General features: G+C 38.6%; 1 protein-coding gene across 1 annotated transcript in view; it reads left to right on the forward strand.

Moving 5' to 3' along the window:
* The window catches only part of LOC144783312 (cytochrome P450 2C18-like), a 235,297-nt gene that overhangs the window by 207,869 nt on the left and 10,737 nt on the right, over positions 1 to 16,691 (forward strand). The window contains exon 8 of the mRNA XM_078662351.1: positions 10,907 to 11,048. Coding sequence (XP_078518477.1) covers positions 10,907 to 11,048 — 142 coding nt within the window. The remainder of the gene's footprint in view (positions 1 to 10,906; positions 11,049 to 16,691) is intronic.

Below are 16,691 nucleotides of genomic sequence, written 5' to 3' on the forward strand. Positions count from 1 at the left end.
TTTGCCCGGTGGTACTGCACTAAGGTGGATGCATGAAGACGTTGATTCAATTGTCTTTTAGTCAAAAATTCTAGTTGCTTCAATTGCTGTGGTAAACTGCTTCCCTGTACATTGAAGGATCTGATATCGTGAATGAGGGAATATATTTCCGTGGCTTGTTCATTCGTGTAGGCCAAAGTACTGGCCCGATTATCTGTTAGACCTGTTATTGTGTCAAAAGACATTCTTTTAAAGTGGGTGCTCCCTCCCTGTGGACAGGGTACAAAACAAGAGTTATTAGTAGGAGAGGCACACCTAGATTATAACAAATTTAAATCGGTATATGATACTAGTTATTCAATGCGTCCTACTGAGGTTAGCGCAATGCCCAAACTGCGCCAGCAAACATTAGATAATACAACCAAGCGAAATCGCTTGCCCTCTGTGCACTGTTGCAAATCCTGATTGGAATTCATAAATAAAATTCATCAAATGTGTATCCCATGATCTCATGTGAAAACATCAACTAATAGATTAATTCAAAACTTTTTTACTGAGATATTTTAGTTCATCAGAACATTATTAAATGTCATAACATTCCATAAACATTTCTAATGCAATACTTTTTAGAAATCCATTTTTGCTTTCACAAAATGCCCATGCCCAATGCATTTCGGGACACACGGCCCTTCGTCAGGGGCTGTACCTGAAAAACATAAAAAAATATATACATTCACAATACTGAAAAACCTCCAACGTCATAGGTTACAGTGTATAACAACGTTATTTCATAAGCAACATTATGTCAATCAGTGTATATACATTAGCATGTTATTTGCATGCATTTAAACTCTGTGACAAAAATGGAAAGAACCAAAGCTACAAAAAACTGTAACCTCCTAATACGTGGTTCCTATTTGTGCCTTGTCTGACGTATCAACTCACTTGTGTGTGTGTAAAGAACGCTTGTCGTCGTTATGAAGAAAATGGATTCGGGGTCCTAGCCGTCTATGAGTGATCACACAATGACGCGACTATCTTCTGTGAACAAGAACAGAATGACTGACTTCACTACACACTGTGGTTAACAAACTTTTGTGAGACGAAAAGGTCACAACACTAACCTGAATGAAAAATGGCGTTGTAAAATAGATGGAAGTGCAGCGTATACTCCGTCTTGTCAAGTGCCTGAAAAGCACATACATTTTATGAGCCCCGTTTTAGTCAAAAATATAAACCAATAATCGAAAAAATGACTCGCGCTAATCACATTCAAAACACGAACCTTCCGTGAAATAATCTGCCCTGCAGGTTCACTCGTAGACTCTTTCAAAAAACTTTCTTCCACGTTGCATTTACCCAGCATTAGCGTTGAATATGTTTCTACGAAATAATGACATAGCAACATGTAAGTTCAAAATAATGCAGCGTCATTAACGGTGAATTTATATGCCGATTCGTAATAATCCGCCATACCTTTGGAAAGAAGTTGCCGACAGTGCACGGTAGAACCAAACGCAGTAGGTCCGGATCAGAGATTACGCCCAATGTGTTCGACAAACACAGAGTCGCGCATACGTATATGGAGGTTGATGTGATGATCGAAAAAGGACTAACGCCACAAAAAATGAAACCTTGATGCTGTGTGTGATTGCGCACCATATTGTAGTGCGTAAATACTGATTAGAATCGCATTTGCGCGCAAATACGTTAGTGAAAAACTCTAGTGACAAGTGAAAAAAGATTGTGAACCTTCAAATAAATATACCGGTGAATGTGCAATGATAAACGTGTGTCTCAAGTCAAAAAGCCTAAGTATAAACACATTCAATTGTCATTATTCTTTGTACCAAAATACAAATGAACAGTATTCAAGTCTGCATGCATACAACAGTGGTACAGTAATCACAGGTAACATGCTAAATCCACTCTGTCATTGATCCCTTTCGGATCTTGTGCATCTAAATGCTTTATCCAGAATACCTCCCTCTCGAGTAAAGTCTTTGTCATACTTTTTCCGGGTGTGGGGACAACCACCTCGAGAACCTGAAATTTAACTTGAGCAATTGAATGTCTGTTAACCTCCCAATGTACTGCCAAGCTGCTGTTTGGATTCCTGTTGCGAATCATGCTCTTATGCTCGGAAATGCGTGTCTTGATTTTGCGTTCAGTTTTCCCTATGTACAACAAACCACAGGGACATTTTATCACATAAATCACATTCATGGTGTTGCAATCAGCATTGTGCCTGGTTATGATTGTTTCTCCTGTATGTGGATGTTTCACTGTGTTGGTCACTATCACATTGTTGCATTGAACGCAGTTTTGACATCTTCTCATTCCTCTGTAGGTTACTTGGGTTCCTCGTGATTTAGATTTCAATAACTCCTTAATGTTCAAAGATCTTTTGTAGGCAAAAATAGGTTTTCTTCCAAACAGTTCTTTAAAATCAGGCTCATTGCTCAATAAATCCCAATGTCGATAAATGCTTTTTTAAAATTTCATTTGTGCTGGTAGAATATTTAGAAACAAACACCTGTCGTTTTTCTGTGTCTTTAATCTTGTTTTCTAGCAAAGAGTCTCTGGCTTGATTTTGTACTTTCTCTCTCGTCTTTTCCAGAAGAGTCTTAGGGTACTTTTTTGATGCATATCTCATGGTGATTGTATCTAAGTTAGATTCTAATGTCTCGTTCTCTGAGCAGATCCTTTTCACTCGCAGCATTTGAGAATATGGTAAATTACTGATCAGATTCCTCGAATGAAAACTGTTGTATATTAGTGCAGTGTTCTTATCCGTGGCCTTGTGGTACACTTCAGTGTGAATAACATCATCCTCAATTTTCACCAAAACATCTAGAAATGGGATAGCTTTCATCTCAATATTTTTGGTAAACTGAATATTCTCATCGTATGTGTTCAATTGTAATATTTTTTGTTCAAGCATTTCTTTGGAATTCTGCCAAATCAGACAAATGTCATCTATATAGCAACAATATAAGATTATATTGTCAACCCAATCTTTATCTTTCAAGAGAAATGTTTCTTCATATCTGGCCATATAGGTATTGGCATATGCCGGTGCCCCGGAAAAACCCATTGATGTTCCCTTGTTCTGTAAATAAATGTCATTATCCCATTTGAAGTAACTATGATGCAGACAAAACTGAAGAAGTTCCAACAGAAATATTTTGTTTGATGATAATTCATCCTGTTCGAGAAGTGCCCATTCCACAGCCTCTATCCCTGCTACATGAGGGATGGAGGTATACAAAGCCTTGACATCTAAGGTGCACATTATCATTCCTGTTTTTGTTTGGATGTTCGCCAACTTCTGCAAAAAATGTGTGGTGTCTTTTGTGTAAGAATACCATGATTGAACAAAAGGTTGAAGAAATTGGTCAATGTATTGACCCAGGGGCTCGAAGATGGTGCCGCACCCGGTGACAATAGGTCTAAAAGGGGGGTTGGTCTGGTCCTTCTGGATTTTTGGCAGCATGTAAATTCCTGGTTGTTTGGGAAACAAAACTGTCAAAAATTGTCTAGTTTTTGTGGTGATCCACTTCATGTTTTCGGCTTGTTCTAGGATACAATCCAAAGTGCTTTTCAATTCTTTAATAGGGTCATGATCCAGTTTAAGATAAGTGTCTGAGTCTGATATATGATCAATTACTTTTGATTCATAGAATTGCTGATCCATGACAACTATTGCACCCCCTTTATCCGCTTGTTGAATGTGTATCCTGGGGTCATCTGCTAATTCCTTGAGAACTAGTTGTTCATGTTTAGAGAAATTCCAATTCCGCTTTTTCCATGTTTTGATGTGCTTAATGTCATTTAGCACTAAATTTTCAAAGGCATCCAATATCTTGTGTGAAGTGGGTGCTTGGAATGTCGATTGAGGTTTGAACCCCTTACTAATAGCAAGTCGCAAAACCAATTTTGTGACTCTGTAATTGGTTACTGACTCGCAAAATTTTGTTTGTGCACGGGGCAGACCAATTGTGCTGATGCAAACGGGCTAATTTCCTGTTTACGACCTCAAAAAAAGGTTGTACATCTGGCCCCAAGTTCATTGAGTGGAATGCTAGTGAGGGCATATTGCAGGTGATAATTGTTTGGTGAGCAGACACTCTTCAGATGTATATTGATGGAGCCAGATCATACCAACTTGCCCTTAGCAACTTACATAGGTTTGTGTCAGGCCAAAAATGTACCGGCATCAGATTGTTCAGAATGAATCGCCCTGCATTATCCATTGTCTGCATTGTTTGCACGGCATAAAAAAGGTAGACAGATTGATAATGAAACAAGTGAAGAAATGCTTCATGTTAGATGAAAAAATCACAATGCAAGTAAACTCAACCCATCTGTGTCAATGTATGTAATACTTTATTTTACTTTTACTTAGGGGTAGCGTGTAAATCATGGGTGTCCAACAAAAAGCTTGAGAGCTACTAGTAGCTCACCAACACTATTGAAGTAGCTTTCAAAAGTAAAGACGAGCCCACTACATCATTCACACAGTTTATGCACATAAAAGAAGACAGTACTGCTCATGCCAAGACTCTTAAAGTTGCTGCTAGTAAAACCAATGAAAGGGTTCCATGCTAAGACACAAACACACACGGTGTTGACTATGGGTCCAGCACCATGACCATATGCATCTACTGTCAATCTAGTAAAGTCATTCTTCCTTCTTGGGCAGTCCCTTATTTAAATACATTTACTAATGATGGAAAGAAAACTGTCAAGAACTTAATATCCTGCTTGTGTTGCAGTCCCTTCTTACAAAGTGCAAGTTCAAATATATGTGTTTCAAAATTTGGCAAGTTTGCACTCACAGTCCATCATGCCTGGCTACTGCCTCCCCTTAACACCCCTTAGCTTACCTGTAGCTTTGACTTAGTCTAACTCTGTTAGCTGGATAAAATGAACTAAGAAGTCTCTCTGTAGCTTTAGGGCAAAGGAGAGCTGGTGATCTTTAAACTACCCCAGAGACAAAGCCATGTTGAACCCCATTGGTATAGAATATGACCTTACCAACTTCTGGCACCTGTAACTTACTCTGATAGCTCTTGAGTGCTCGATACAGACATGGGTATTTGTTGTTTGTGGCTGTGGTTCACCTGAGGTTCCTACTGCCGCATCCTCCCCTGTTGTCTTCTTGCTGTTACCAGAAATCTATAACTCCAAGTCCAACTCCTACAAATAATGATAGAACCATATGCCTTCTCTTTTGGCGCTGCCACTGTAACACTCTCCAAGTTGGGCAGCCTTTAGTGCCTTTGCTTCCCTTGTGGTGACCATGATACCGAGGGGAGTGGCCTCAATCAGTGAGATACATTAGGTGGCCTCTTGTGTCATCTCACCAAGAGTTGGGGTCATAATCGTCGGAGCTAAGGAGAGCAGGGGCTTTATCCAGAGGTTAGATCCACTCCCAAGCCTCACTGGCATGTAACATCTCCGTGAGAACCTGTATGTGTGCACATTTGTGTGTCTGTCTGTGTGAGTTTGGCATTGTGCATCTCCCTGAGAAACAGTGTAGCTCCATCACCAAAAGTATATATTGCTTCCCTTCACACTGGGTTAATCTCTGCTACAAGTATTGGCATAGCAGTGGCCCTTACTGAATACCTATCATTCTGTTATATTTGAGGCAATATTGGTCTCATTTTGCAAACTGGCACAAACCACTGACTACTGTGAGCATGAACGGCTTAATATTTCCACCCCTAACATAATGATGTCCTGCCCTGGCATAATAAAGTCAATAACCAATGTTTTGTGAGCGTCCTACACCATTATGGTCCTGGCCTTGTCACAGCGGTGTCTCTGATATAATGGTGAACACGATTGGCATATTTTACGGATCTTTGACATTATGGTGAACATTCATGGCATGTGAACCTAGAGACTGAACATAAGATGAAGATTCTGTCTGTGTGAAGAATTTCTACATTTGAAAACTTGATGAAAAGGACAAGCTGATGTTTGGGGATAGTGTATTACAATATTTAAAGGCAAAATATATGTTTATTTCAGAAAAGAAATTTGGAAAATTTAGTTTGTATGGTAAAAATGGAAGAAGTATTTTGAAAAAACGATTTTCACAAGGTGATATACTTATAAAGGGTAGTGAGACAAAATATCGAAATTAAAATATCGATATACAATAATATCGATGTTTTAATTTCGATAGTAAAGAATATCGATGTCCAAAATATCGACAGACAGAATATCGTTTTTTTAAGGTATGTATGTTACTAATATCGAATTTTACTAATATCGAAATTTTGTTTAGTGTTATGTATTTTATTATGTTGTTTATATGTTTGTGAAACATGTTTTGCAATGTATGTTTGAAAATTTGTAAATTTGTTTACATTTTGCGTTTTAGTATCAGAGCGGGTTGTGGGTTTATAGGGGAATAGGGTGGGAAGTAATTTAATAATAATTAATTAATTAATATATGTTTGTAAATATTTTTAATTAATAATTAATTGGTAATTAATTAATATTAATTAGTTAATTAATTAATATAATGTTGTACATATTTTTAATTAATAATCAATTGGTAATTAATTAATATTAATTAGTTAATTACATTAATTAGAGTAATTTTTATATATATAATTTTTTGTTATTGTTAATTAATTAATGGGGAAAAAATAATATTAATTAGTAAATTAAATTAATTATAGCTAATGTGCTAATATATTTACTTTATTGTTATTGTTAATTAATAATTAATTGGTAATTAAATAATGTTAATTAATTTTGGGTAAAGGAGTATTTTTAGGGTTCAGGGTCAGTTTTCAGTTTTTGGGTAAAGGGGTATTTTTAGGGTTCAGGGTCAGTTTTCAGTTTTTGGGTAAAGGGGTATTTTTAGGGTTCAGGGTCAGTTTTCAGTTCTTGGGTAAAGGGGTATTTTTAGGGTTCAGGGTCAGTTTTCAGTTCTTGGGTAAAGGGGTATTTTTAGGGTTCAGGGTCAGTTTTCAGTTTTTGGGTAAAGGGGTATTTTTAGGGTTCAGGGTCAGTTTTCAGTTTTTGGGTAAAGGGGTATTTTTAGGGTTCAGGGTCAGTTTTCAGTTTTTGGGTAAAGGGGTATTTTTAGGGTTCAGGGTCAGTTTTCAGTTTTTGGGTAAAGGGGTATTTTTAGGGTTCAGGGTCAGTTTTCAGTTCTTGGGTAAAGGGGTATTTTTAGGGTTCAGGGTCAGTTTTCAGTTTTTGGGTAAAGGGGTATTTTTAGGGTTCAGGGTCAGTTTTCAGTTCTTGGGTAAAGGGGTATTTTTAGGGTTCAGGGTCAGTTTTCAGTTTTTGGGTAAAGGGGTATTTTTAGGGTTCAGGGTCAGTTTTGGGTTTTTGGGGTACAGGGGTATTTTTAGGGTTCAGGGTCAGTTTTGGGTTTTTGGGGTACAGGCGTACAGGGTAAAAATAAAATAAATTAAAATTTAATTTAAATAAATTAAATGAAATTAAAAAAAATACATTAAATTATTAAGTTTTTAATTTATTTTAAATGTATATGTATTAGTTTTAATTTTTTAATTATGTTTTAATGTTATTATTTAATATTTGTTAAATTATATGTATTTTAAAATTATTTTTACATTATTATTAATACATTTAAAAAAACGATATTTTTAATTTCGATATTTTTGTACAACAATGTTAATTTTTCGATATTTTTGTACTTACCTTTATGAAGATATGACTCCGATATTTTTGATTTCGATATTTTTGTGTCGATATTTTTGTATGTAGATATTCTGTCTGTCGATATTATGTCATAGATTCCTTATAAAGATAAAAGGATTGCATTTCCAAACATATCTAAGGCATATTTTTAAAAGGTAATTGAAGCCGAGCTGGTGTGATTTCTTGCTGTGGTTATGTTCTTTGTGCCAGAGGATGCATGCAGCTTCAGGTGTTAGTCATGTGAAGGCATTGCCCATTGATAAAATTTTTCCTGGAATGTCTGCTACTAACCCGGCCTGAAATGTTTGGGAGGTTACTAGGGTATTGTTAACAGATATTGTCAGTAGTGTACAGTTATGAAATTTGTTATTGACTCAATTATTTTCTTTGAGAAGGAGCTCTCATTATAGAAAAAGGTACAGACCCCTGTTATGAATAATGATTAAATAGGGTTACATTGTCTTTGCCATGTCTGCATATGCAATATGAACGTAAATGCATGCAACTATACTCAGTACGAAAATCATGGACTTCCCACCTGGTGGGTTGCCCCAGAAATATCTTTTACATGATTTAGAGGTGACAAAATATGGGTATGTGTATATCTTTGGTCTGAGGGAAGTGTGTGTGGCTAACACACAATTTTCTTATTTGCATCCCAACATTCATTTTGTTTAATTGTAGGCGACTTTACCATGAATGGACTGCGTTTTAAAACCATTTATTAGTGTTGTAGCAGGAGTACCACCGTAAATTACCATGGGTCACACTTCACAAATCCACAGTTCACTCCTCATTTATTGTCAAAAACCCTTCAACCAGCGGGCCAACTGCCATGTTGCTTCTGAGTTGCCATGGCAAATGTCCCTCCGCTCCTATATTTAGGGCGGGTTGTATCATCTGATTGTTCCTGTTCATGACAACCATTCAAGGCATGGAGTACCCAAGCAGGAACCTACCAAAATAAATTTGGAGAAAAAGCCTGCAGGTGAAAATATTGTTTTTCTTCTATCTCAAAAGCAACTCCGCAATTTGTGTGTCTCGTTGACTGCCTGTCCTAACATTAGCACATTTTTAGCTCCCATGCATTTGTTTTTTTAGTGTCACTGTGTTTGAGGGTACACTTTCTCAGTGGGTTACATCAACTGGTTTAAATGTGCTACTTGTGTGCTTTTCTCTATGACTAATTGTATGTGATGTGTACTTAGATAAGTGTCTTTCTGCCCAATTGGCCGGAGATTCATCTCTTTGCCTGGTTATTTAGTGCCCCTGTCTCAGAGATACATTTAAAATTTATCAGAAGAGGGATCACCTTGCCCCAGCCAACTCCCTAGTCCCTGACTTTATTTAGAGTTCGTTGAAGTGTTTTGTTTACACCATCCCAGCTAAAGCTGGCTCCATTAGCATAAACTCTTGACCTCTTGGACCACCTAACATAGTGCCTTCTGGTCACAATGATACTCACCCTGACTTGTTTAGGACCGGTTGGCCATCACTCCTTTTCCCTACCGCGAACTACCATGTATGTCATGGCGGTCCGAGGTAGGGAAAACACTCAAAGGCTAAAATTCATTGGGAGTACCCTCCATATGGATCAGGTCCATTGTTTTATTTCCAGAAAACTAACTCCAGTCTCCAAAGTAGATACTTCTGTATACCTGTTCGAGATGTCAAGTGGACTTGTAAGGTGCCTTCTGTTATTATTTGTATAATTTTTCTCCCACTCTTGAAATGTACCCTGCCCCTTTGAAAGTTTGATTAACTTAGTGCCTCTGTTTCTCTATCTCTAGGACACTATTTCCTTATAGTGTATGTTACTCTGATGTTTCCCAGGTCAGTGCATGTCCTGGCATTAGTGTATTCAAAGACCCTATGCCAGAGAATTCCTTTTTATCATGTTAGACCCACACTCCAAGTAGTGTTTTCATTCTGATGGTGATAGTAACAAGTGTTACCACCTCTTTAAGATTTACAATATCTAGGGTAACTACGCAACTATTGTGTCTTTCAGTCGGACAGATGGAGTCCCCTGGTGCAATACCAGGAAGATATAAATAATTAACAGGAGACTCAAGGCAAAATTATCAATTCCCCGTAATTCTTCTTTTTTAAGAGTACACGCAGGGTTCCACATGTAAAAGATTGTTCATCCTTCTTCCACTGCATAGTTACCAGTAACCCTTTTACTCTGTCAGTAGTTGTATTTCTATTTCCAGCATCCCTATTGTAGGTGCATCAGTGGTATACAGATACATCCAGTTTTACCGTTTATGAATACCTTGGGTGCGTAAACTCAATTTTGAAGTAATCCTTATAACAGTTTAACAGTTGTCCTAAATTTTGGGCATGCCAATATCTACTTTGAAGTTGGACCAGGGCAATCTGTTTGATATTTGTTTGATTGAGGGAATTTATGCTCCAATCGTTTGATGTCTCCATTTTAGATCATTCTCTTTCTGTTGATGACTCCACTCTGAATTCCTATGTTGAGGGGTCGAAACGTTGACAAATAACATATATGGACTGTGTTTTTAAGATTTTTAATGGTGGATGTCAACACTTGTTTCATGGGTGTCAATTTCAAAACAATCTATTGCCCCTATCAGCTACATGTATATATGGTGTACATATCACGAATGCACTTTTCAATCACCTTATATCACTTTCACTGCACAGTCACTTTTTAGGAGCACCTTGTATGAGTATTATATTATACTGCGTGAATTGATCAATTTAATAATAAATGAAATATGTATAAATAAATGCTCTAAAATGCATAAGTGAAACGTACTCATTGGAGATTTTTTTTACTTTCCCTAAAATAAATCTATTAGCATGGTGGTCAAGAGCTACACTACCCCCGTAGGGAACAGTTTATTGTTTAGCCATACAGCTAAAGTGGCATTTGAGAGTTGTACCTTTGTTCAACTAACTATTTACAAGGTGGAGCCAGCAGATCGTATCCAACACATTGCCTATATTTTAATCTTGCTTTATCAGAGATTTGTTTAAATCCTGGCTAGCTTGTTCAATTATAACAATGTATGAGCTCTAAGGTATGGCTAGTGAGTTTCTGAGGGCCGCGTCAAACGCAAAGAGTCACAATAAATTGCCATTCAGGTCTGAGAAAGACTTTGAGGGATACAAATGTGCAGAATTATGTGTATTGATAACTTCTGTAGATGTCTTAAACCTAACTCAGTTTCTAACTCATTTTTATCCATTTCAGGGCACCACTGTTTTTGCGATGCTGAGTGCTGTTCTCCATGACCCCAAACAATTTAAATCAGCAAACACATTCAACCCAGGACACTTCTTGGATGACAAGGGCAATTTCAAAAGAAATGATGCCTTCATGCCATTCTCCACAGGTAATCTTTCTTTTCGTTTTATGGCTCTATGTAAACAGGGTGAATTAAGGCAAAACCTGTATATTCAATGCCTGTTCTTCATGCAAGATACCTTCAGCATGATGCATAGAAACATATTCTGCCTACCAGATCTATCGACCTCCCATCATGGAACGTTTCTCAAAGCCCTTCAAAGCAGTAAAGGATGCAACATTTCACTACCATACTAATACATTCTTAGCAAAGTAATAAATCTAATAAGCTTAATGTTCTGGCCATTTTAAGTGACTTTTTGTTCTTGTTAGAGGCTGATTTATCATAATTTGATACTCCTGTTGAATAAGCCTAAAGAGCTCTACCAGGACAATGGTCCTTGAACTCTACTGTATATTGTGTTGTCCTGGCTTTTTGGGTGAGAGCCCACTATGTGCTCTTCAAATTATTTTGGATGACCCTTTTGTAGAGCACAGCCATAGAACATGGTGGGGCTGCTGACTACACACTGTCTTTTTGAATTACAATAGATGGTGGCAGATTATATGAGTCTGCAGGAGCACCCCCATACTTATCTATGACCCTGAGAGATGGGCTGCTGCACTGCACATGGATTATCCAATCGGTACCCCATTACCGTGGTCCTTCATTTCCTTTCAATGTTTTTGTTGTAGATGTAATTGTTTGTAAATAAGTGGGAGTCCATATATTGTACTAAGGGTGAATACAGGATGAAGTATTTATTTTATGTTGGCCCTCTACTGAAAGATGTGACAATATACATGTTTTTGCCCCCAATTAACTAACTGCTCTTATTTGAAATTGTTACAAGAATCCACATCCTTCCAAGCTGGAGAGCTATCTTGAACAACAAAAACTGTCTGAAACGGTTTTGCTATCTGTGCAAGCCCCTCTACAGATCTACCTAGAAGCAACTTCCCCTTCCCTGGATGTCTGAATTATGACATTCCAATAAACAAACCTAGGTACCATTCAATGCTACCAATTCCCAGACCTGTCCATAAATGAACAGACATTATTCAGGATTTCTGGACTTTGCTTCTCTTATAAACATGGCCATTTGGGAATTTCCCTCTCACTCCAATAGAGAACCACAGGAACAAAGTCTACAAACTTGGCACCTCTTTCTGGTTGGCTGTGTCATAAAGGTGCCACAACTTTCTCTGCCCCTGGCATCACAGAGGCACTCCAAGCTTCCCCTAATATGTAGACCTTAATAGCATGTAACGGAAATACATAGTTTCAGCCTAGAAGGGGTACCTGACCATTACCAGAAAGTTGTTTTGCAGTTCCCTATGAGGCTAAAACTACGCCTAGGACAGAACACTGTGAAACACTGCTGTTTTTCCTAGTCTGGGATATTAGCCACTAGACTGATCTGAGAGGCGATACGCTGTCTTCTGAATAAGCAGGAGGCTTGGCTGACTGCGGAATTTGAAGAGTACAATTCGAGTAATACAGCTTGCTTGAGGGGCACTAAGATCTGCACTATAGTTGACAGAGACCAGATTTGTGAATAAGTCACCATTACTATCACCAGATGACCAAGGTGAATTGAAGGTTTTGAAAGCCAACACTTGTAATGAGGTTCCTCTGCCTTGTGCCTTTTCTAACTTTGTGGAAGCCATAATAAACGTATTTGTGATCCTAAAATGGACACTTGGGCCCAGATTTAGAAAGACTTGGCATCAGTGTCACATTACTTTTTTAACATACATCTGGGGCAATGGTTTGTGCTGGTATTTACAATTCAATGAAGATTGTGATTTCCGTTGGAATGTAACCAATAAATACCGTAAAGCTGTGCTATGCCCTACGTTGCATTACTTTGCATCAAGAGCCCATTTTATCAGTGGTGTATGGTGACTATGCAACCACCCATTGGTTTTGATGCAAGTCTTTAACTACAGAGATCTGTAGACAGGGATTTGTACCAAAATCCTGCTCCTCCATGGGTCATGTGTAAAGAGGAGAACTATCTTATTTTCTCTTCATTTTTCCCTCTTTGCACATGTGCTGCATGCTACCCCACACATACAAAGGCGAGAAACACTTTAAAGCATAGGTTTTATACTGGAAAGGACCCCTTCCTATACAAAAACTATGCACTCCACAACACAGACACCATGCACTATGGTGCGAAGATCTCTGCGTTGGCGCGAGCAACATAAAGTAATAATGATAATAACCTGATTGGTAGTGTGCATGTCTGCTTCAATTGAAATGTCCCAGCACTAGAATTTAGAATTCTGAAATATATTAAGAGAAACTGCAAAATAAAGGTACAAACCAATTAAACTTAATTAAAAAGTAATGTTTCTAACTGTTTCCTAAAAGAAGCAATGCAGGTTTCTCAGACCAACCCTGATGGAGGCGTGTGTAGGGATATTTAATAACAACTGTGTTGCTGAGTTTCAGATGCTCTGTAGTCTGATAACTCTTGTGAGAGTCCTAAATAGAGAACATTATAATAGTTTGGGGGGAGAGAGTACCAATGCTTGAATTGTGTTTTTTGTGCCAAAAAGGGTCAAAACCCAAATATCTTCTTGAGAGCCCTTAACATTCAAAAACATTGTGCTGCTAGAGAATTGACTTGGTCTTCAAATGTAAGCTTTTTATCTAGCCAAATGCTGAGGATTTTAATTTTCTGTTTAGATGGGGAAGAGTGCCCAAACAAGAAGACCAACAGGAGGAGACCAAATATTAGTTTGATTGGCTAAAATTAAAACCTCCACCTAGTCCATATTCAGTTTTAGACAGTTATCATCCATTCATTTTACAACTTCCATAGGACATAGTATTAGATAAAGTAGTAGATGTGGTGTTCCTCTGCTCTCTTCCATTCATTCAACACAGCACAACACCGTTACTTGTTGTGCTAGGTGATTTTTTTGTAACTGTGGGCCTTGGTGTTTACTCTTCTATCCTTTATCTTTGAGGAGTGTCCCCCTGGCTACAGTAGAGTGCCCATAACATCAGGGCTGGTCTGAACATCCGGCAGCAATGTACTCTTCCTGGAAATACCTTGTACTCTTCCTGGAAATATCTTGACTTGAATTTATGGTATCACCCTAAATCAAACCCTTTATATCTGTTCTTCTATTACATGTGCATAAATAAGCAATAGTCCCTTATATATGGTGAACACCAGTCAGCCCTATACTTGCACCAGGTCCCATTTCCCATTACTAGCCACTGCAGTGCACCTTTTCTCTGCCCCTGGCATCCCACCAGCGCTCCAAGCTTCCCCTAAATTATTCAACTTCTTGCCTCTAAAGGACATACACATTTCAACCATAGTAGGGGTTTCTGACCATTACCAGAAAGTTGTCATGCATTTCTCTGCATAAACAGCCTTACAGTTTACAACTTTTTCTGGTGCTGGTTGTACGTTTCCAACCTGTCCCCATTTTCGGTTTTGCACCCTGAATGTTTATGAACTCCACTGATCCCCGTAATTGTGTCTGGTTATACCCCTTTGACAAGTCTAGAGCCTGTAGCTCTTATACATCAAACACCTACTCACTAAATTGAGCTGGGCACCACGGCCTGGTAGCTATGGCACAGAGCAGAGAGGCTTAACTTAGAGTCAATGTGTAAAGCATGTATGCAGTATCAAAACAGTAATAAAGTAAAAACACAGCAAAATAAAAATTCTGATGCTATTTAGAAAAATAGAGAATATTTTAATAAATAAAATGACACCAAGACAACAAAATCCAATAACAGGAACTTGAGATATGATTTTTTTAAAGTTTAATTGAAAGATAGTGCTAAAAAGCATTAAGCACAAACCATGGTTAACTGCTACAAGTAGTCTAGGGCATAGGCATGAGTTCAGCTGATAGTGATAGAGTTGAGTTCACATAGAGGGACCAGGATCTACCCGGTTGGAGGTTTTTTCTTGTGACTTAGGGCCATATGTAGGTAGCCCAATACCGGTCGGTAACGGCCGAAATTACCAAATTTCGTCCGTTACCCACCGGCATTTAGGGTCTTTAGATGTAGGAGGCAGGTTTAAGGATTCGGTAATTACCGATTCCTTAAGGAATCGGTAAAATACTGATTCCTTATTTTAAGGAATCGGTAATTACCAAATCCTAAAAGCTATGTAGGAGGCACTCAAGTGAGTGCCTTCTTGCATTCAGGATTCGTTATTTACCACCAACTGCAAGTTGGTGGTAAATATCGAAAAACTGTAAAAAAGCAATGTTGTGCTTTTTTAAAAGTGCCATGTGGCAGACATACATTCCCTTAGGTCATGTATGTATGCCACATGTGCACACATGCACGATTCAGGGGTGCAACAGTGTGTCAATGTGACACCCTGCCACCCTTGAATATGTGCCCCCTATTACCGATTTGGTATTTACCAAAACGGTAATAGTGAATGGCATCCCATTCATTCCTATGGGCCTTCAGGCCCATAGGAATGAATGGTAAATACCGATTCTTAAATACTGAATCTTACCGATTCAGTACAATTTTACAAATTCTTTCCTACATACTATTTATCGATTCTGAAATACCGAATCGGTAAAATTCGGTATTTTAGAATCGGTAAATCTAGATTATCTACATATGGCCCTTAGACTCAAAGATGGAAGTAAAAAATAATCAGTGGCGTAAGGTAACAGGCTAATGTTGAAGAATGCTCCACGAGGCCAGATAGTTGCTGCACATAGTCCCAATAAAGCTGTTGGTTTTTTGCCAGAAAAGCTCTGAGTTGGAGAAATTACAATATCTTGCCCAGAAAAGGCACCTCCCCGGTCAGATACTTTTAGTAACTTCTCCCAGTCAAGATTTGTACATGAACGCGTAGTCATTTTTTTGAAGCTCCGATTCCTCCAGCAGGCCAAGGCTGCAGGCTCGAGCCTAATAGGGTTCCACAAAGCCAGATACTGTTTTTGTCAGGTCCCGCTGAACCAGATTTGCTGATATGGAACCGCTGTAAATGGGAGAAGCCTGAATCTTCAACCCAGCAGCAATACACCATTGTCGGATTGACTTGGCTGGTTGGTGCCAGTCCTCTGGAGTTCTTTGGAGCCAAAAACGTTCAAAGTTCCAGGTGTTTCAGGGGTGGTAAATGATGTCCAGCCAGACATAGCCAAAAATTCCAGAACTAGGGAGTAGGACTTGGGGGGGGGGGTCAGGATTCACTCTAGCAGAGGCCACCCACATTTTCCAGGCAGGTCCATATGGAACTGATCAAGTGTCAAGTAGGTTAAGCAGGATATCAGCCTTATGAACCTGGGAGTCATTTCTTTGTTCTGGCCACAAGAAGAGCAGGTCTACTCCTTCAGTGCACTTCTTAGGTCACAGACAACACGTCCAGTCTTCTTCTGTTCTTTTATAAAGCATTCAATGGGGGCTACCTGAGATGCTACATTTATGCCTGGCACCAGCTTGTGGGTGGGGGTGACAAAGTGGGTGACACCTGGCCATTCCATAACCAATGGTGTAAAAGTTTCATGGATTGCCCTACCCACTTTCGCAGCATTTCCTATGTGTCCTACTGCAAAAAATCCCACAGTGCCTCTCTCTGCCCAAATCTAAGGTGGTGAAACCTTCTCCCCTTGTGCATAGCCTGTGAGCCCACTAGCTGTTAAGCATGGGTAATGAGCCCCCCGTCCTCTGTGGTCTTTCCAA

This window comes from Lissotriton helveticus, chromosome 9 (assembly GCF_964261635.1).
Source record: "Lissotriton helveticus chromosome 9, aLisHel1.1, whole genome shotgun sequence".
NCBI lineage: Eukaryota > Metazoa > Chordata > Amphibia > Caudata > Salamandridae > Lissotriton > Lissotriton helveticus.